The following is a 21,968-nucleotide window of genomic DNA, read 5'->3' on the forward strand; positions in this document are numbered from 1 at the left end:
TTTCTAATGCTCAGTTTTCACTGCTCAATTTCCAAACGAAAAAACCCATCAGCTGTATTTTTTCAATATAACAGAACTAAGCAGAGGAAAACGCTTTACTTAGAGTCATTAGTAAACAACAAATAAAAGAAAAATATTATAATATTCTCAATACTAAATTTAAAAGTACTCTGCCTTTTTGTTTATAATTTACTTTACTGCTTCTGAAATATCCATACCAAGAGGAGTCCTGCACTCTGAGACTAAAGATTTTTACTGCTAAATATACATTTATCAAATTTTATTTGACTACAAAACTTAGTTTCTTCTGATTGTAGAACTCTTGAGATAATGTCTGCAGGTGGTGGAAATTATTATTTTGTCATTGTTGGTTATTATGATAATCCAATATTTGAAATGGAGTTTTCACCTGCTTCAAGAACTGATGCTAAAGTATGCTAAGCCTCTCATTTCACTCCTTATCCCTTCATTTAAAAATAATTTAGTATTTATATTGGGAGGATTTCCATATCGTGAACTGCGGCTGAATAATTGCCGATCCTTAGCAACTTCCGGTCAGCGGTCCGCGAGAAACCAAGGAAAAAAATTAATTATTACTGAAGAGATCCAATATAACATCCTTGGGCAAACCTCAAACTGTTTTTTTTTTTTTTAATTTACAAGTTTAAAATCCAGGGGATAATTCCGTATCGTGATTTGCCGTGCCAACTACTCCTGATCTGTGGCAGAATAATCGCCAAGTCTTGGCAACTTCCTAGCTAAAATTTTTAAAAAAACATCACAGAAAGGGACTAACTCGAAATGTATAACTCGTAGCCACCCCAGGGCAAACATCTACATATTTTTTTTAAAAAAAGAATTTGCTTATTTAAAATCTATTTGGCTTCTTGGCGATTGAAGTTGGCGCAACAGATAAGGATATGGAAATATCCTCCCAAATACAATCGCCAAATAGATTATAAACTTGCCAATTTTTTTTTTTTTTTGTTGAAGAAAGGATGTTTGCCTAGGGGTGGTTCTGAGTTAAACCTTTCGAGTTGGTCCCTTTCTTTGATGTCTTATTTTTAGTTTCTCCCTCGCCGCTGCCTGGAAGTTTCCAAGACTTAGTGATGATATGGAAATCTCCCCAAAATCCATTTGGTGATTTTAACAAATCAAGATACGGAAATATCCCCATTCTATTAGTGTATATACAGTCGTCTCCACTGTGAATTGCATATCGAATAACCTGCTTGTGCCAATGAAATTTAATTAAACTAATGTTAAATTTCCTCGTCTAAACTGTCATTTGTTGTTTCTAGTCCTCACTTAACTGCTTAAAGAAAAGGTACTAAATTTTAAAAAAATATTTATTTAAAAAAATTTTATTTTCAACAGTAAGAATGAATTTAAGAATGCAATAAGTGGTCATTTTAATACTAGGGGTCTGCCCAGGCCGAATTTACTACTGTTTAGAGGTACCTTCACAAATTCAATTTTAGGTAAAACGGTAGTTTCACAAATTCAACTTTAGGAAATTTCATAAAATACTTTTTTTTAAAATTTTATTTTTGTATCCCTTAAGAAACGATAAATCTATGTTTTTACCATGTTTTTGTATTGATTTTTGAATATAATTTTTTAATTTTTCACAAATTATGTCTAAATTTTCACAAAATAGGTACCTTTCAGAAAAACCTAGACAGACCCCTAAATAGGGGACTTCCTGTTCATTTATTGCTCTAAACATGTAATAGGGGTATAGTTTAAGAATTAATCAAATCTTGCTGGCAGTTATGCAATATAATAAATCGTAAACAATATACTAACCATCAAACGCAAAATAAATTTTATCTAAAACATAAGCAAAATAAATATAAAATTTATTAAAGATATAAGAACAAATAAATAGGAAGAGTGCTTTAAATATTAAAAAAGATAATTATATTGACCTGCAATTATATTGCAAATCATATTGACCTGCACTTTGCTGGAACTAACTTTTATATTTATATTATTTTTTTCAAATTTATGTTGTCTTCTTGATTGACTATTGTATGAAAACCTTTTAAAGTAGGTATTGCCATCTAATATTTATGTCAATTTTTATCCCATCTTTTCCTTTTTTCGTCAGATTAATAATCAGTAGGTTGAAATGTAAAAAATTTTTTCTATAAAAATTGGAAAATTTTAGTTATTTTAAAATATAGCTTAGGATGTAGCTAAAAATGTTTTATTAAATTGTCATGATTTTTTTAAAAACTTGTTTATTTTATAAAAAGAATTTATTATATTTTCATGCTGTATCTGTTACACTTTGTCTGACAGTCTCCTCCCCGGAGTTAAAGTGTAATTTTCCCATATAGTTGACTGGAAATTTTTTTTATGTAACCAATCAGGGTCTGATTGATTGATCGTTTACAATACTTTTAACTACTAAACTATAAAATTGATGAAATCAAATATTTCCAGGATGGGTCAGGCCCTGACTTAATTACACCAATTTTCGTATTTTTGAATAATTGTATAATTTTCTCACTCTTCTTTTTTTTGTTACTAATACTGCATGTCAAGAATTGGTGCTAGTTAAAACTGAATTGCAGTTGTTTGAAACTAAAGAGCCTCAATTGAAATATTTTTTAAAAATTTATGGATGCATGTCTATAGTTAAAAATCCTCTTGGGAGGAAGAAGATGATCGTATCTTCATACAACAAATAATGGTCCCACAAACTAGAAGTATCTTAACGATTATTTCTACAACGTTGGTGTCCTTATCTGGAGTATGTAACCTTGTTCAAGTTTTGTAGCAGTATAGTTGATTCTTGCAAAGTTTTCTTTCAGGGTTTCTTTGTGTCAAATATGCATAAAACAAAGCTGCTTGTCAAAACCTGTGTTAGATGCAAGGCTCTAGCTTGGTCATTTATTTTGTCTCGTATGGTTTAATATTAGACTAAAATCCACATTTGGTACATATCTAACATTTGGCCGGGATAGCCCGGTTGGCAGGGAGCTGGACTAACAACTGTGAGGACGGGAATTCGAATCCAGCCAGCCGAAGACTCCCCCTATAGTAAGTGGTGACTGGTGCACTTTATTTATGTCTGGTTCCAAAGTCCTCCATAATCCCATAACAAATCAATACATCCAGGGGTACTGGATTGGAGATTGACTGTTCTCTGGCTCATGTCAAAATTAATATCTGTGGATGTATGGATGGGTCCACCCTATAAGTGGGTGTGTAACATATTGGTGTGACAGAAGTTCAATTCTGGGTCATAGATGGTGCCATTTGGAAATTAAGACTAATCGTAGCCTGAAAGAAATTTACTGTACATAAAATTTTTTAAAAACTAAAAGGCTGTATCGAGTGTGATGTTATTTGAATTAATCATAAAGATTTGTATTCAGAACTTCGTGGTTAAATGTTGTATTAAGAAGAAGAGGTTTAAAATTACTAAAATATTGGGCATCAATTATGATACTTCAAATAAGGCACCTGACATTTTTTGACCTTTGGGATGGTTCATGGTTTAAGATATAATAATTTGGCATCACTGAATATTAAAAAAAACTTGCATCAGTGCGTATTTTTCATTGATATATATATATATATATATATATATATTTTTTTTTTTCTTCCTTAGAAAGAAGATCATCGCCATCTAAGCCAATTTATTGCCCATGCTTCTTTGGATTTAATTGATGAACAAATGATGTCAACACCTAATATGTACCTGAAATCAGTTGATAAGTTTAATGAGTGGAATGTGTCAGCTTTTGTAACTGCAAGTAGTAAGTAGTCTGTAGTAATTTGTCTTATAACATCAAAATTGTTTTTTCTTTTTTTCAGTACATTTAATGTTTGCTATGTTCAGGGTGCGTAGCGTTTGTAAAAAGTACTTAAAGGTGCTTTTTTGGGGATTTCGTTTTTAAAAGTGCTTTTTTCAGCTGGCATTTTTAAAAAGTGCTTTTTTTTCCAAATAAATTTTTTTTCTCCCTTCAGTGATATCTGGTGGATCCCATGCATTTCACGAAAAATGGGGAGTTTGCTACGTAATCATTCATGCGGACTTCGTGTCGTACCCACGTTATGATTTGCGCATGCGCGCACACCTGAAACCGAAACCCGAGTGCTCCAATTTGGATAGAGATCAGATCCTTACGAAATGTTTTTCTTTTTAATTTATTTTAATTTTATTCTTGTTTATTTTATTTTACTTCTAACGCTTTTTTTGACGTAGGGGGTAAGGGTACTTTTGTTCAGAGTTCAGGGTCAAGTTGAATTCACTCGGTGATGTGGGAAAGTACTGTTTGTTTCAATTTACGCCCGTTGCTTTTTGATTTTTTTTTTAATGCTAAAACTGTTTATAAAAAGTTTTTGTTTTTCAATAATATCATTGATTGAATATGAATTTTTTGAGTGCTTGAAAAGTTTTGTAAAGTGCTTGAAAAGTTTTTAAAAAGTGCTTATTTTTTATTCAAAGATTTGGCTATGCACCCTGTATGTTGCATTTATTATAATTTTTGATTACATCAATTGTGATTCTAGTGAAAAATACATATTTCAATTTCCATGTATTTTCTTAAAAATGGAAGTAGTGTTAGTATCTAACAATTAAAGATGAAATTGAAATCATCAGGAGACTTAGTTTTAGTGGCCAAAATAAAAAAATAATATATAGTATAATTGATATACTAATTAAGGTTTAAAATAAATATTTCTGAAATCTGCTACAATTTTTTCTTGCAATAATTTCATTCTAATGTGGTTACATTTATTTTACATTTAATCAGATTAAGTAAACAGACAAAAAATAAAAATTAATTAGTAAAATATTTACTTATAGAGTGAAATACAGTTAGTTTCTAACTATGTAAATGAAAAAAAAATTGCTGTTAAGCAAAAATATAGTCCCTCAGAAAATTGTTGCCATTCTCTTGAAAAATCTAGGAAGTCTGGCAAATTTTCTTTCAGAAATTGACTGAGGACCCTGATTGGTATTTATTTATTGTTGCTATAACTATTCGTTTGACGCCCGGTGGGTGAGCGATAGCTCTTCACGCTGTCGTGCCACAGGTCCCTGGTTCGATCCTCGGGCCGGGCAAGGTTGGCTCAGCATTTCATCCCTTTAGCGGGTCGATAAATGAGTACCAAGCATGTTTGGGAACTAAACACTGGGGGTTCCGCGTCCGGCTGACCACCTGACCGGAACATCTGCTCCTGCACCTCAGAGCCCAAGGTCAAGAAAACTGAGATGGGCACAGTAGGCCATGGCCCTCTATGGGCTGTCGCGCCACTGAGTTTAGTTTATAACTATTTATTTATTTTAAATTGCTGAAAATGAGAGAATTATTAATTAATAAAATTTGCATAAAATTGCAATGATATGTTTGTACACACATTCAACCATTTTCTTCTTACTCCTTTTGCCAGTTTTTCCACATTATTAATAAATCTTGTACATAATCTAACGTTTTGTGTTATGTATTGTAGCAAATTTATATTGTCTGATCATAATTTTTATTTTTAAGATATTGCAGTCTTTTTTTTTTTTGGTAGTATTTTAGTTGCTTTAACATAGTCCAGAGATTTCTCTTTCCCCCCTACCCACGCTCATCTTACAATGTACACGTATACTAACAAATGCTTAAAAAATATGTAGTAGCCTACTAATCTTATTCTGTAATTGAGCTTATAATAATCCCTTTAATTTCTTCTAACTTTAAATAAATGTAAAATTAAGTAATGAAATTTTTGTGTGCTATCTCTGAAGATATAAAAATTAATTTACTATCTTGAAGATTCTTTTTCCTTTATGATCACGAAATAAAACACTATTATTTGTTATAACTGAATAATATAAATTGTTATTATAAAACTAACGTTATTGCAAATAAATTTTGTATTAGTGCTTGTTATTATTGGGTTGTTCGGAAAGTAATTTCGTTTCTTATGGGGGGAAATGAAAGACAGTTTTCATATAATGAATAAATATTTTATTTAATTATATATTGGCCATTTTGGTCCAACACCTTTTGCTATTTTTCTGGTAGTAGTATGATTCCTTGCTCATAAAAGTTTTGGTCTTTGCTGGCAAGAAACTGATCCAGGTAATTTTTGACGTCTTCATTTGAAGAAAAGATTTTACAGTCCAAAAAGTTTTGCAATGACCGGAACAAATAATAATCCGAAGGCACCAGATCTGGAGAATATGGTCGGTGTGGCAGTGTATCCCATTCAAGCTGTAACAGCTTTTGGCGAGTGACCAAACTTGTATGAGGTCTCGCATTATCTATTAATTAATTCAGACCTTTTCTGTTGAAGTGCATCATTCAGTTTATCCAGCTGACGACAGTAGACTTCTGAATTAATTGTGGTGTTATCCGGTAAAAGCTCAAAAACAAAAAAAATTAAAAAAATTCCTTTAAAATTATACCAAACGGACAGCATCACCTTTTTTTGATGGATATTGGCTTTCGAAATGCTTTGAGCCGGTTCATCTTTTTTGCTCCATGATCTCTTGCGTTTGATATTGTTATAGACAACCCATTTTTCAACCCCAGTAATGATCCTCTTCAAAAATGGATAATTTTCGTGACGTTTGGGAAGCGAATCACAGACGTCAACGCAGCGACACAAATTTCTCTCCGTGAGAACATGGGGAACCCGAATATCGAGCTTCGAGGTTAAACCTAGGCCTTTCAAGTGGTCATAAATAGTTGAATTTGATAAATTTAACCGCTCACTGATCTCATGTGTTGTTATTCGCCGATTTGCATCAATTAATGCCTTTATCAGCTTCAACCGGCCTTCCAGAACGTGGTGCATCTTCGACATCAAAATTGCCGGATTGAAATTTGGCAAACCAGTTCTGGCACTGGCGTACAGTCGACACATCTTCTCCATACACATCGGTTAATTTCTTTCTGGCGTGAACATCATTTTTACCTTTTCTATAGTAAAAAAGTAAAATATGATAAAAATGTGCTTAATGCTCTTCATATTTAAAAGGGCACCAACCAAAAACTACTGCGTAGAATAATTGGAACTTTTTCACACACAAGCCTTGCTGTAACAGTTCTCAAAACATATAATGATAATGCGGCTTAAGTGTGAAGTTGGGTTCAAAAAAATACAATTAAATCCTCTGTTGGAAAAACGAAATTACTTTCCGAAGAACCCGATATTATCATCTTATGTTTTATATTAATATTATATTTGTTTATTTTAGTAGGTAATTAAATCCCTTAAATAACTTTAATTTAAATTGAGAATGGATATTAAACTGTAGCTATGAAAAAATATAGTTTAACAAACTGTATCACTTTACAATTGATATTGCATTTTTGCAAAATTTGTCTTCTCAATTCTTTTTTAATTGAATTTATTGTTAAGCTATAATTTTTTATTTTAAGAAATTTAACTTAATTTTCTCCAGAAATGCGATTTATTATGCTTCATGACCAGAAGAACGAAGATGGAATCAAGAATTTTTTTCATGAAGTTTATGAGATCTATATAAAAGTATGTAAATTTTTTTATTTTATAGATTCAAATTTCTTTTTTCATTCTTATGACAGTAATATATATCATAGTAAGGTGTATCTTACTATAATATATTACCAATGTTAATAAAAATGTAAACACATCATATGATAGTTTTATGCAAATTAAAAAAAAAATTTAAAATAGGAAAAGAAAAAAATTGCAATGTATATATATTCAGTGAAACCCCGGTTTTACATTGTCCGTTTCGAACATTATCCTGCTTCCCACGCCATTTTCTGTTGGATTCATTCAATCAAGAGTTTTTTTCGTGAAGTTTTTATGAGATCTATATAAAAGTGTGTAAATTTTTTTTTGATACATTCGAATTTCTTTTTTCTTTCTTATGGTGGTAATATATATTATAGTAAGATGTAGTTTACTATAATATATGTTACTAATGTCAATAAAAATGTAAACTAATCATATGAGAGTTTTATGCAAATGAAAGAAAATAAAAATAGGAAAAGAAAAAAAAATAGCAATATATATATATATACAGTTAAACCCCGGTTTTACATTGTCCATTTCATACGTTATCACACTTTCTATGTCATTTTCTGCTGATTTGTGAAAATTGCTTATAACAATACTCAGTGTTCATCCTTAACGTTTTTTAAAGGGTGGTCCCCCCTGCTTGCCATTTGATCCCAATAAATGCACCCTTCTTGTAAAAGTATAAGCACCATCCCTTAAAAACACTTCCTTTTTATTCTTACATTTTCTTTTTATTCTTACATTTTATTCTACAAAGCTCACAAACTCTTTTTTTGTTTTTTTTATTTTTTTATAAAAAGACTTGGTTATTAGCTTTTCTGACAGTCCTCTTATTCTATATTATTATCTGTTTGTTAGCTTTTTTGACAGTCTTTTTATTCTATATTATACCTTTTTGTATGTGAGATCTCACTAGATGACAGTGATAAAAATGAGCAAATCGGAAATATGGGAGGATATACTCGCAACTAATTAAGAGTTTGAAAGCATAAAAACTCTGAAACATTTACAAATGTAAGTCATTGACTGAATTTGCAAGCAACGGTGAGCATTGATATTTTTAAAACTGTATCTAAAAACAAAAAGAATATAAATATTACACATAATTTCTAGTAGATCATCTCGTAAGTGACAATTTTTGAAAAATGTTCTTATATTTTCTAACGCTAGTTCGAGGAAAAACGTAAAATCAGGGTTCCGCTGTATATATATAGATGTGTGTGTTTGTGTTTAATTTATGTGTGCGGATATTTATAGTTCATCCAAGATAAAGTCATAATTAAAAATTAATTTTAGCTATTTAAACCTGCTTAGTTTAAACTGAATAAAAATAGCAAAATCTCTAAAATTATATGCTTCATTATACTTCTCAAACTTCAACTTAAATATTTTGCTATTTTATACATAGAATCTTAATCTTGTTTTGTAAAAATTATAATTTTTATAATAACCTAATTTGCCTGGAAAAATTTTAATTTTTGTAGAATTTTAAAACAGAATTTTAATTTTTAGAAAATGAAAATCGATAAAGGCAAGCAGCCTTTTTTTGTTTGGTTTTCTCTAAAGTAAAGTGCTGCTCTACTCAACAATAATATATGACAAATCTGCCAACTCTCTCTCTCTCAAAAAAAAAAAAAAATCGAAAGACTTCCGAATTGTGAGGAAACTTCCTACACTCCCAAAAAAATTTCAATTTTTTTTCTGAATGACCAATCATTTTAAACATTTAACATTTCTTTTCTTTTAAAACTTTTGCCTAATCTTATTTAAAAAGAAAGGGAAAAAATCGGTAGGGTTCATCTATTCAAATATCTGGTACAACAACTAATACAATATTATGACTTATGTCTAAACAATTTAGAAAGTTAGAAGCACAAATTATAGGCCTATTTATGCCGGCTTCAATAACAATAACGGCCAAATTAGTTGAAGGCCTTTAAAATACATTGTTTTAAAAAATTATAATTAACAGTAATTAAAAAGAAAAGTATTATTTTCTAAAATAATTTTGAGATTCCCAATTGCTGAAAGAATTTTTTTTTATTTTTACAAATAAATTTAAACCTAATAATTTGACCAGACAAAATATTCTTAAAAATTTTAAAATATTAAACTAATAACATTGAACTTAAAATCTCTTCTTTTATCGCATAATCCAATTAAAATTTTTTGTTATGAAATTTAATATCAAGATCTAAAAAATTAGCCCCTTTATCATCTGAATTAGTGTTTATTAAATTAAGTTCTTTAGGATAAATATCTTTATTAAATCAAAATCATTACAATCAAAAATAATTAAATCATCAATAAGTATAAACCCTGTTAATAAATTATATTCTAAAAATTTATGTTCATAAAAATGTAAGGAAATATTAGCAAATGCACTTGAATAACAATTTCCCATTGAATTTGAACTTTGAATTTGTCTGTAAAATCAAATACCATTAAATAGATAATTTTCAGAAATGTTTACATTATATAAATAATCCAATCTTCCCTAATAATGTTTTCATTACTCAAATATTTATCAAAAATTTTTAAACAAATATTCCTTCAATTATTGAGTGGTATACTCGTAAATAAATTTTAAAAATCGTAATGTCAAAATGTAAGAAATGTTTATCATTAGAAATAATTTTGTTTAAAATGATGTTTAAATATTTAAAAAATCTTTTTCCAAAAACAGAATTATAACATCCAGTACTGCATGTAACAAATCTAAATTTAACCAGTTTTTTGTGGAATTTAATTGTTGGAAATTAATAGGGATAATTAATGCTCTTGATTTTTAAACCTATTTTCTTGGAAAAAGCCAATTCAATTGTCAATTTCTTTTTAGAATTATTAGCAGGGTGCATAGCCAAATCTTTCAACAAAAAATAAGCACCTTTTAAGTACTTTTCAAGCTCTCAAAAATATTATGCACTATATACATTGACAAAATGCAAAATAATTTTCCAAGACTTTACATGATCGTGATAAACTAACCAGTTTCTGACTAAGAACTCTTTTCTTGATTATATTAGCCATTATAAAAAAATGAGGTTTTTCGGCTCGATCCTAGACGGTGGAAAATGAAGCCTGAGATTGAGAATATCTTGCAAAATGCAGCAGAGTTGCACATGAGAGTGCTAGAATCTCACCAAACCCCCCAGCTCAGTAGACGCATAGGATTTCATCAAACACGTAAAATGATTGGCGCTTTCATACGCTATGGACCGACGGTACGCCGAAATAGATTTCGATTGAATGACTTGTGAAAATGCTGAATAGAACAATGTGAAAAGCATGCTCTTGTTTAATACGTGGCGAAAATCGACATGGTAAAGAAAAAAAATCTAAGCACTTTTTAAAAATACCCTATGAAAAAAGCACCTTTAAGGGCTTTAAAAAAACGAAAGTCGGAAAATAAGCACCTTTAAGCACTTTTTAAAAACGCTATGCACCATGATTAATTTTGACCAAAGTACTACTGTTATCCTATTCTTTACTCATTACATGCCTAAATTTTTTTTCCTAGTAAAGCAAAAATTATTCGATGCTTTGTTAATAACACAAATAATAAAATTATATTTCAATTCCTTAATAGATGTAATAATATTAGAATTCAAATAAAAACACTTGTATTATATATTGTTAAAAAAAGGCTGTTTTTTGCTTACATACATATTTTTAGAAATTCTTTTTTTGCTTGATTTGTGTTTCTGACTTTCTAACTTGATTAAATAAGACAAATTTAGTCTTAGCTGCTTTTCTATTTTGACTTATTATTTTAAATGTTATTTTCTTAATTTGCTTAAATTAGTTTCATTCTTTGATTGGACTTATGTCTAGTGAGTGGCATAATTTGCTTGTATATAGTCTTCAAAATCAGCCTTTTTTTTAGCTTCTACAGATGAAAGCAATAAAATATATCCTTATTATATGATATATTTTAATAAAAACATTTTCAAATAAAAATAGATTGCTATGTGTTCTAATTTTGCTCAGTGAACTTTGTATTGCCATTTTTGGTTAATCCACAATAAATAGAAAACGTCCTTAGCTAAGGCAAAATTTCCCTTATAAGCCGTAACTGCAAAGTTTGTCATTTATACTGATAAATTGTGCTATATCCAATATATCTCTGTTTTTGATTCTCCTTAGTTGGAAACTATGTTATGAATTACTAATAATTATTATTTGTGTGCAAGCTGTAGCATAATATTACTAGGGATCTTATAATCAGTATCTACCTTACTCAACTATAACAAATGAATAATTAATTTACACGTATGATATCCTTGCTAATTATGTTCTATTCACCTGTAGCATTAAAATAGAAGAAAATATTTTGTTGAGTTGTAGCAGTTGGAAATTTATAATTGTATGTATCTACCCTACTCATGAATTACTACTCATTTGCAGCATAAGAAGGAAAATTTTAGTATTTAGTTGTAGCATTAGGAAAATCTTTGCATATAATTCCTTTAATAATTTCTATTTCTTATTTTCAGCATTCGATGAATCCCTTTTATGAGCACAATACTCCAATAAAATCTCCAGCATTTGAAAAGAAAGTACATTTTTTCGGAAGAAAACATTTAATTTACTAAACATTAATTGTCTGCAAAAGTTGATGATTTAATTTTAGCTATGTAAATAAACTTTATAAATATATTAAATTTAGCTGTATATTTGAAAATGTATGATATTAAATATGTTTGTTGAAAATGTATTTTACTTTTACTTAATCAAATTGAAGCAATGTATGTATCTTAAAGTTTTGTATTCTTAATTTCTAACTGTATCTTTTTCTGAATTCATCAGATGTTTTGAAATCAAATAAGCTAAAGCAAAAAATATTCTTAATTTTTTTTATTTACTTCATTGCTTTAAAAAAAAGAAAGAAAAAAAAGCAGCATGTTTCAATCAGGGTTGGCGTGATTTAAATTAATTTTGATTTTTTTTAAAGAAATTTATCAATTTAAACCAATTTATATAATTTTTTTAATAAATCATTAAATTGAAAATATTTTTACAAACATATTTTTTAGTATGTAATTCTTTTTGAAATCTGATTTCATTGATATAATAGATGTTTTATCCAAAGTAATAATGAAAGGGTAAATTATTATTCAAACTAGACTAATAAATGAATAAAATTAGAGAAAGTGGATAAGAGTTTAGTTAAATTATAATTTTTTATTTGCTTTATCTAAAATAATTGCTGGTAATATTCATCATCATTAGTGGCACAATAACCCAGGGTTGACCTTGGCTTCTTTAGAGCAAAATAAAAAACAAAACTTAAAACAGAATGGATATAATTGAAATATGTTTATTGCTAGTAATAAACATACTTCAATTATATCCATTTAGTTTTGAGTTTATTTAAATACTTTAAGTGTTAAACAATATTGAAGAAAAAGTTCTCATTGCTATTCTATCTTATTCTATATTCTTCTGCTCAAAGAAACTAACAATATTTTTTATTAATGCATTTTGATCTAAACTAATTGACTCTTGATTGGATATGTAAATTGTCTCCCTGTCTTTAAGGTTTTAGGATGTTTAGCTTGAACAATAATTACTGTGATTTTATTTATCCAGTAATTAAAATAAAACTTGCAATTTTTTTAAACATTTTAGTTAGAAATATAAATTATTTTAGCTATATTATTGTTTTTAAATAATATTAAATCAATAAATCCATTTTTTTAAAAATCATAAATTTTGCCAATCCGGGTTTCTGGTGCTCGACCTTGAAGTTTTGTGTCATTCTTTTTTCCAAGAATCTTGATTTTTTAAATTTTTTTTTTTACTAAAAAGCTTTAACAATTTTTATTTGATTTTTAATTTTAAAAGGAGGCTGATGATTGTATCAAAACAATATGTTTACAATAACAATATAACATAATAAACAATAAAACTTTTTATGTAGCCTTAATTTTATAATTATTATAATTGTCACATGTAAACTAAAACAGATAAAATTAGAGAATACTGTAGTTATTTGTTCAACTTTTCAAGTGTATGAGTATTTTAAAAATAAGTTCATGAAAAAGAAATTTATTTCATTAGATATCAGGATTAGATTCATAAGTACAGTGAAAAAATTTGTGGTAAATCAATATTTATTTTGAAAAAATAAAATAAATCAACACTAAATGAAACTAAAAAAAAAAAATTTCAATTCAAACAGAAACCTTTATTCAAGAGTAAAAATTTACAGCTTTTCAATCCTGTAGTAAAAACAGCAAAGCTTATAAAAATTGCACACTATTTTGATATTGATAACTATGATTTCAATGTCCATGAGATTTGGAATTAATTGAACGACTTTCAATAAATTTATTTAAATTTAAAAGTTACCTATGAATAATTTATACATTTTTATTAACCAAGTACATTTTCATTCAATTTCAAAATGAATTTTTTTCTCAAAATTTAAGGTTATTTTTTTAAAAGTCTTACATACAGTTTTACTGGTGATAAATAATTTTCAAGCCTTATTCTAGAACACACATATTTTCTTTCTCATATAAAAAGTACAGTAAATAAACATCTGATCATTTTTGATATTTTACAAAAAATAACCAATCATATAAACATCAATAATAGGTATTATAGCCAATCTATTACCCTACATTATCTGAAATAAAGTTCTGAAAGTAGGTAATAAAAAATTTAGGATAAAATTTTGAAAACTTAACAGAAAATATCTAACAAAAATGAATTATTATTTAATAATAAATTCAATGTTATTTTATAAAGTCTTGCATTTAGAAGTCACAATTTGAACTGCATGCTTCCCTGCTTAGCAAAGTTATTTTCCTTACATCAATAGATAGGGAAACTATCAGGAAGAAATATTCTCACAAAATTTGTCCATGCACCAAAGTGCCAACTATGTATTTTAAATAAATAATAATTGATGTAAAGCGTGCATGCATCACTATATATTGTATAGTTATGAAATTATTTTAAATAAAGTGTAAGAGGAAATAGTTCGCCTCTTTAAAATTCTGCCTGTGCACAGTTTTAAAATCAATGCTATTATTAAAAAATGTAATTAAAATCATTTTTCTATTCTATTGATTTTCTATTACATTTCTGAAATTTACTGCATTCAGTCAATGATTAAAAACTATACAATTCTAATTAATTTGTATGTCTATTTTCATCCAATTTAAATGCAAACTAAGGTATACAGGTGAAATAAATAAATGACATCTCACAAAACAACAACATATTTACAAGAAAATGCATTTTTTTACAAATATGTACAAAACATTATATCTTAAACAACAAAAGAAACAATTTTATTAATACACAACCTTATAAATAATATGATTTACTCCAATGATGTTTTTAATGACCTAAATCTGACATCTATACAATGACTAAAAATGTATATACAGTTTTGTACCAGAATTTGATCACTATTTTCAATTAAAAATTCAAAGAGACAACTGAAAAAACACATTTATAAAATATATAGATTAGGATTTGCTTTAGTAAAATAATTTAATTTTAGCTGTTTAAATTATGATTAGCTGAAATGCTAACAAAAAAAAACTTGGAAATTGAGTTATAACAATAAGATGCTAAAGAGCCATCATTGTAAAAATGTTCCGTTATAAAATTAGAAAATTAAATTGATAACATATAAAAATCTGATTATCAGTGAGAAAATACAACAAATATACAACAAACAACTGTAAGATAAATATATTTGTGTGACGGAAGTTAATTGTGGATAAGTAGAAATTCTATAAATAAGATTTTATTATAGTTAATTAAATACTCAATTATCAGGAATTAGCTGCCTCTTGACTTGTATTGCTCATGTTACTAGCAACACTTGTTTTACTAGCTGCACGTTGAAGGCTACCACTTCCTGAGTCTACAAAAAAAAATTTTACATTAATTTATACTATTTATTAAGGGAAGTATATAATTGAAAACCTAATATTAATTGATTTTAAATATGAGTCACTCAAGAACCAATACAGTTAAAGGTGCTTTGGAGTCAGATTCTACTTCTATGTCCCATGTAACAGATCAGGGATGAGATTAGCCAAAAGGCAAAAAAGCTGAATTTTTACGATAGTAAATTTTACGCAAGCGCAACCCTTTAATAATAAGTTCCAGACAGTTTAAGGTAATAAATAATGTGTTGACATACAATTGTGTACTAATCTATAATTACATAAATGATTACATTGATACTTAACATATAGGGAAAATAAAAATTACTAATTGAAAAAATAAAGCTGGAAATTACATTTTTCCTCAGTTCACATAAGAGACAATTATTACTTGAAAAACTACCTGGTTTAGCAAATTAAAACTACTGAGAATATACATTAATATTTCATTTCTTTTAATAAATACTGTTATGTGATTTATAGCAAATATATCCGTAATATTACTTTTTAAATTATATTGAAAAAAAAACTTTAACAATGGACCGAATCATTATGTTCATATTATAGTCTAATCTAACTAGAGCCCTCTGAAACATATCAATAACAGTGAAGTAGAAATATACAGTAACTCTTTAACATACAAAAATTGCTATTTCAGTTTGAAAAATTACATGTTTGCTATATTTAGTCGTTAGTTCATCTTTAATCATCTTGTGACAAATCCTATTTTTTCTTCTTTGCAAGCACAGAATGTAAGTTTTGAATATATTCCCTTCCAGTTTCCCTGATGTTGTAACACTTACATATACTAATAATCGTCGTTAGTAAAACAGTCACCTTTATAGTAACTAATTTTTAAAAAAAAATTTACTTCTTACAAGAATCGCGATAGTTGATCTTAAAATTGCGTGAATATGAGTAACAATTATGGATTTGGAAATCACATGAATATGAAACTAGATATACGATTTTGAAAATGAGAAAATACAAACTGGGATATAGAATTTTTAAAACGGGTAAATACAAATCATGATTCAAAATTTTTAGATCGCGTAAATACGAATCATGATGCGTAATTTTCAGATTGCATAAATAAGAATTATAATGCATAATTTTTAGAATGCGTGAATGCGAATCCCAATGCCTTATTTTAAAATCACGTATAAATACGAAAATCAATGTTTGATATTATAAACCGCATGAGCAAATCAAGACATTGAATTTTAAACTTGGGTGAATACGAATCGCTACGTAGGTTTTTAAAAAGGCGTAAATACGAATCACAATATCGGATTTTTAAATCTCGTAAATAAGAATCACAACATACAATACTCAAATCGCGTGAATAAGAATCGCAACACGCAAATATGAGAAGCATTTTGATATTAAAATCGTGTGAATAAGAATCGAGATATTAGCAGATTCCAGGCTTGGGACCTCTAAAAGGCTTGTCAGAAGCAGTGTCGTTCAACTACGAAAATCAGATCTATCTGGAGGGCAAAAATTCGGAAAATCTTATCTGCTGCGTGTAAAAGGGGAGAAAATAGCTAAAATAAGTAAAAATGAGAAAGGATTGGTAGCTGTGTAGTTTGAATTTTCTGCTTCTCTTTGAAAATCGGTAAATTTTCTAAAAACGCGGAATACTTATAAAAAAAAGTGAAATTTTTAGAAAATCTGAATTTTTGATAAAAAAAAAGCTGAAATAAAAGAGATAAAAGTGAAAAAGCGGAAATCCGCTAAAAAGCGGAAAAATCTCATACCTGAACAGATGGAAGATTTATATGGTTACAGATTCTCTATTTATTACCCTTTGCAGTCGTATTAAGTTTATACATAGGTGTCATGCTGGTTGGAATTAATTGGCAGATTCCAACCAGATTTTTTTTTTTGGAATTTCTGCGACAAACCACTCTAGCACTAATATCTTTCTACAAGATACTTTTTATAATAACAGCTATGCATGTGACTAATTTTAAGTAACAGAAACTTTGCGTTTATAAAAAAAAGCTATTTTAATCAAATAAAATTGTATACAATTTTTTAAATTGAATATGTATTATTTTTTTTAATTCTAATACATGGATGATATTCTCGCATCTGTTAGGTGGAAATACGCATTTATTATTTAGTTTTCAACTTTTTTGTAAATCATCATCACACTTAAAAAAATAATAATTAAAAATCATGAAATCCGTAGCAGATAACTATCTAAAAAAATAATGAGAATCAGACTACAAAAAAGGGGTCGCTAAATGCGCGTTTCATTTCGAGATTCGGTTGTTGTAATAAATAATATTGTATTAAAAATATCGGATTTTAAAAACTATGTGGAAATCAATAGCAATAACTGCAACAACAACAAAAAAAGACTGAGTCATTACATTAAGAATTAAATATTCAAATGCATAATTAAAATTTTACATATTGTCAGAAATATATCAGGATATTTAAAAATCACATGATAATCGATATCAATAACTGCCGATAATACACTAGAAACACTACATAGATTTAGGATTGAGCGTGTTAAAAAGTGATTAGTTAAATGTGCGATTCAAATTTTATGTGTAGAAATTATATCAACTGAGAAATAACCAGAATTTAAAAAAACCTCATGGAAATCAGCAGCACTTGCAATAAAAAGTCAAACAAACGATGTCAAAAAAAATTATGAAATTGTTACATTAAAAGTAATATATATTTTTTAACAAAAAAATGTGAAAATTCTTAGCAATAACTGTTGAAAGAACGATTGAAGCACCGCATGGATTTACGAGGATATCGTTGCGAACCAAGCCGCTCAATGAGTGATTTCTTGAATCTCCGATTCGAACTTCACGTGACGTAATAATATCGGTATTATTTAAAAAATCCCGAAAATATCAATAATAACCAAACAATTAAAAAAAATTCAACTTTATATAAAAAGTATTTAGATTACAATTACCTTGACTACTGATAGATGGTGATGATCTAGAACCTCGTTTGTTATTCTGACTGATGGGGCCTAAATAAGTAGCTGGAACCCACCCTTGGCACCCTGCATCTAATCCTCTTACGTACCACCAACCGGCACATCCTATTTTTTCTACCTCAACGACTTGACCCTCATGTAGAGAAACTTCACCAACATCTACAGCTGCATAGTCACCAAGAACAACATATCTACCTTTAACCTAAAGCATACAAATTAAGATTAGTAACCTTTTGCAAATTTTTTTGAATAAATTAGATCTGATTTTTTGAATTTCTGTTCATAGCTATAATGAATTCTTACTAAAAATAACCATAAAACAATACAATTTAAAACAAAGCATATGTTCTATCTAAGGCAACTTTGAGGAAGTTAAAGATATTCTGAAAAACTAATTCAATTTTCAAATATCTATATTAGTCACAACAGCGTAGTCTACAGTGCAGACTGTCAAACCAATATTTTGTATTCTTTGGTTCCGATTTTAGGTTATGTAAAAACTGGATTTTCAGACATACTTTTGAGTTAGTAAGAAAATAAAACAAGTAAACTGGTAAAACAATAATATTTAAAAGCTATATGCAAATTACTGAAAAAAATAAAAGCAAAGAGTTAAAATGAATAAAAAATAAGCAATAATCATTCATTAAAAAGAGCCATAAAAATTATACCACAGTACAAGCATGTACACAGTATACAATATAAGTATATTAGGTACCTATTACCACAATTAATTTAAAATCACTAATAATAGTTCGGCTTTTTTTACATCTCCCTTTAACAGATAAGTACCAAATATACTGTATAATTTTTTTAATAGTAAAACAAACAAATAAATAAATCACTCTACGAAATTGTAAACTTAGTTCGTAAAATAAGCTTTCCATATAAAAGGAGATTTTTGTTTCATACTATTTTTATAAGTTATGAAAGCCAAGCTTAAATTTCACCAAGTGAAAAATGATGTACGACCCTACTTTAACTAACACTTTTTCTTGAGTTTTTATTTCCACCAATCTCGGTGTAACCTATGCCGTAATAACTATTAGGGTTTTTTAAAACAGCAGTAGACTGATCGTAAAGACTTGGCTCTCAGTAGAACACCAAAGTCAAGTACCACTGGTTGCTGTCATTGATGTATACCATCAATTGACCACTTTGATCAGCCTGCATAGGGATTGAGAATATATGGTATTGGTCCTCGTTAAACTGTTCAGCCATAAAGTGCTCGACTTTGCGTGCAGGTTATCAGAGTGGGGAAGCCATCCCTTCTGCAGAGGATAAAAGTTGTGATGGCATGCCTTTGGATCATCCTCAGGGATGTTTACCAGACCGATGCCAATAGCCCATTGAGCAGCTCCAGTGCAATGTAAATAAAGCACTCCTAGTAAAATATTTTTCAGAAAAATTCAAAGGTTCATTAGTGATCAGAAAGCTTTAATAAAAACAAAAACAGAGATTTGATGGAAATATCATTGGTTAATTTATTATAATTTTAAAAAAAATGTTTGTTACATGTGTCTTTTATATTAGATTTATTATAGATTTACTAAAATGTCTCTCTATTTCTGTGCCTGGGGACACAGAAATCAAGATTACCTTCTCTAGCTATGCAACTGATTAATCATATCACATTTAAGTTTAAGGTTTATTCTTTGATAAAACATTTAGCTGATTTTAAATTTAGAAATTAAAACAGATTTTTGGTATTTTAGATAAGGTGAAAATTTTTTAAAAAAAATTAGAAAAATCTTTGGAAAATCAAATTTGTAGTTTCTCAGAAAATCATCATATTTGGCCATTTTAACAACTGCTGAATAAGAACATGAGACTCACAATTGAATTAAATTATTATAGTAATGATAAAATCTAGAAATAAAGCAGTGAGTGTTTATATTGAAGTAATACAATTAATTTATTTTGTTTGTTTGTTTTGTACTTCAAAATATCAGTTGTTCATGTAAAAAAATTCAAGTAGAAGTTATACACATTCTTACTTCAGCTGTTTGAAGAAAGATGTCTCCATCTTCGTCTTCATCTTCAGTTTGTGATAGCTCATCAGTGGACCAACCATCATCATGATTGTCAAGGTCCTCTTTTTGAAAGCTATCGTCCGATGTGATGGTAGATCTTCTGGTCTTTTCAGGTGCTTTGTCCATTATATTGTTATTTACAGGAGGTGTATTATCCCAGCTTTGACTAGATACAACATGACCTCTAAAATAATAAAACAAAATATCACTAGAGGTGTAGATTTAAATGGATTATTTCTTTAAACCTGGGAAACAGTGTCTGAAGAAATATGTAGAAGAATCATTGCAGGAAATTATTATTTATTTGTCCAATTATTCTAGTCTCTAAAGCAGTATTTCCCACAGTGTGGTACACATACCCCCAGGGTTACGCGTTCTTATGCGCAATAATTGCAACAAACAAAAATTTCAAAAAATTTTATTTAAAAACAAAGCTAGTCATGAATTTACGATTACGTATTTTTCTTTTAGCTATTTTTGCAGAATCAACAGTTAATAATTAGTAGTGTCAACAGACAGTTGTGATCTTTAACTTTTGTGCAATATTTTATTAAAAATGCATGGTACATTTTTTTAGGGGCTGTAGACATGTGCTCCAGCAATCAGTTTTGTTTCACAAAGTGTATTAAGAAGAATATTCTTGTCAAAATGTTTTTAAATATACTTCAATTCATAATCACAATTTATCAGAAACTATGCACTGCCTCATAACATCATGAAATTTACAATAAAATGAGGAAAGGAAAAATAAATACCTTTTAGAAACAGGAGACTGGGATATTAAACCATTCAAACTTTTAATTTTTTCAGAATATAGTTTTTTGTTTTCATCTAGTAAAAAATAAATGAATAAAATAAAAACAATGAAAAATAACATACAAAAAAGAGCAATATGAAATTATGATGATTAAGAAAATACCTTTCAGATGCTCAAACTGCTGAAAAAGTACTTTTTTAATTTGAGCAACCCATTTAAGTTTAGTTTCAGGTGTAGGAGCCTGAAATATAAATTCTTGAACATGAGAAGATATTAAAAACACACAATTTTTACTAAACTACATTTATATGAATAACAAAACTAACCTGTAGAATATAAATTTGTTTTCGACCATGCAACCAAAGTTCAAACTTCCGACCTTCAGCTTTACTGCCATGCATATTTTCAGTTAATCCTATTTGTGACGTCTAAAATGCATAAAAACATTTTACAAAACAATTTTTCACCTACTATATATTCAAAATAAACTTAAATTGAAAAGATTTGACTTTGTCAAACATTGTATTAAAATAATAAATTCGCTAATGCTTCAGAACTACACAAAAGGTTTATGCAAAAAAAGGAGTAAAAGAACACCACTGTTTGGGGAAATAGTGAAAGTGAAATTTTAAATAAAATATCTTTATACCTTATTGGCAAAAATTTTTATTTTCTGAGTTATGTGATATAGCCCAGTCAAATTAGATCGTTAAGTCCGGAATTATCCCAGTCAAATTAGACCATTATGTCCAGAACCCAATCAAATT

At 28.4% G+C, this 21,968-nt stretch overlaps 2 protein-coding genes across 4 annotated transcripts in view; one reads left to right on the forward strand and one right to left on the reverse strand.

Annotated features, from left to right (window-relative positions):
- Positions 1–73: 73 nt before the first annotated feature.
- On the forward strand, positions 74–12,241 carry Trs20 (trafficking protein particle complex subunit 2). The gene is made up of 4 exons (XM_016071933.3): positions 74–432; positions 3,626–3,773; positions 7,421–7,506; positions 12,021–12,241. Exons 1-4 carry the CDS (start codon positions 331–333, stop codon positions 12,117–12,119), a joined length of 435 nt encoding a protein of 144 aa, XP_015927419.1. The 5' UTR covers positions 74–330; the 3' UTR covers positions 12,120–12,241.
- Positions 12,242–13,693: 1,452 nt separating this feature from the next.
- LOC107454627 (guanine nucleotide exchange factor DBS) overlaps positions 13,694–21,968 on the reverse strand; it is a 117,983-nt gene continuing 109,708 nt past the window's right edge. For all 3 annotated transcript variants that reach the window (XM_016071876.4, XM_016071888.3, XM_016071882.4), the window contains 6 exons: positions 21,528–21,629; positions 21,364–21,442; positions 21,200–21,275; positions 20,409–20,628; positions 18,385–18,613; positions 13,694–15,412 (listed from right to left, as the gene is read on the reverse strand). In XM_016071876.4, coding sequence (XP_015927362.1) covers positions 15,321–15,412; positions 18,385–18,613; positions 20,409–20,628; positions 21,200–21,275; positions 21,364–21,442; positions 21,528–21,629 — 798 coding nt within the window. In that variant the 3' untranslated portion in view covers positions 13,694–15,320. The remainder of the gene's footprint in view (positions 15,413–18,384; positions 18,614–20,408; positions 20,629–21,199; positions 21,276–21,363; positions 21,443–21,527; positions 21,630–21,968) is intronic.

The sequence above is a fragment of the Parasteatoda tepidariorum genome, chromosome 2 (assembly GCF_982258835.1).
Source record: "Parasteatoda tepidariorum strain Cologne lab strain chromosome 2, Ptep-v5.0, whole genome shotgun sequence".
Lineage (NCBI taxonomy): Eukaryota > Metazoa > Arthropoda > Arachnida > Araneae > Theridiidae > Parasteatoda > Parasteatoda tepidariorum.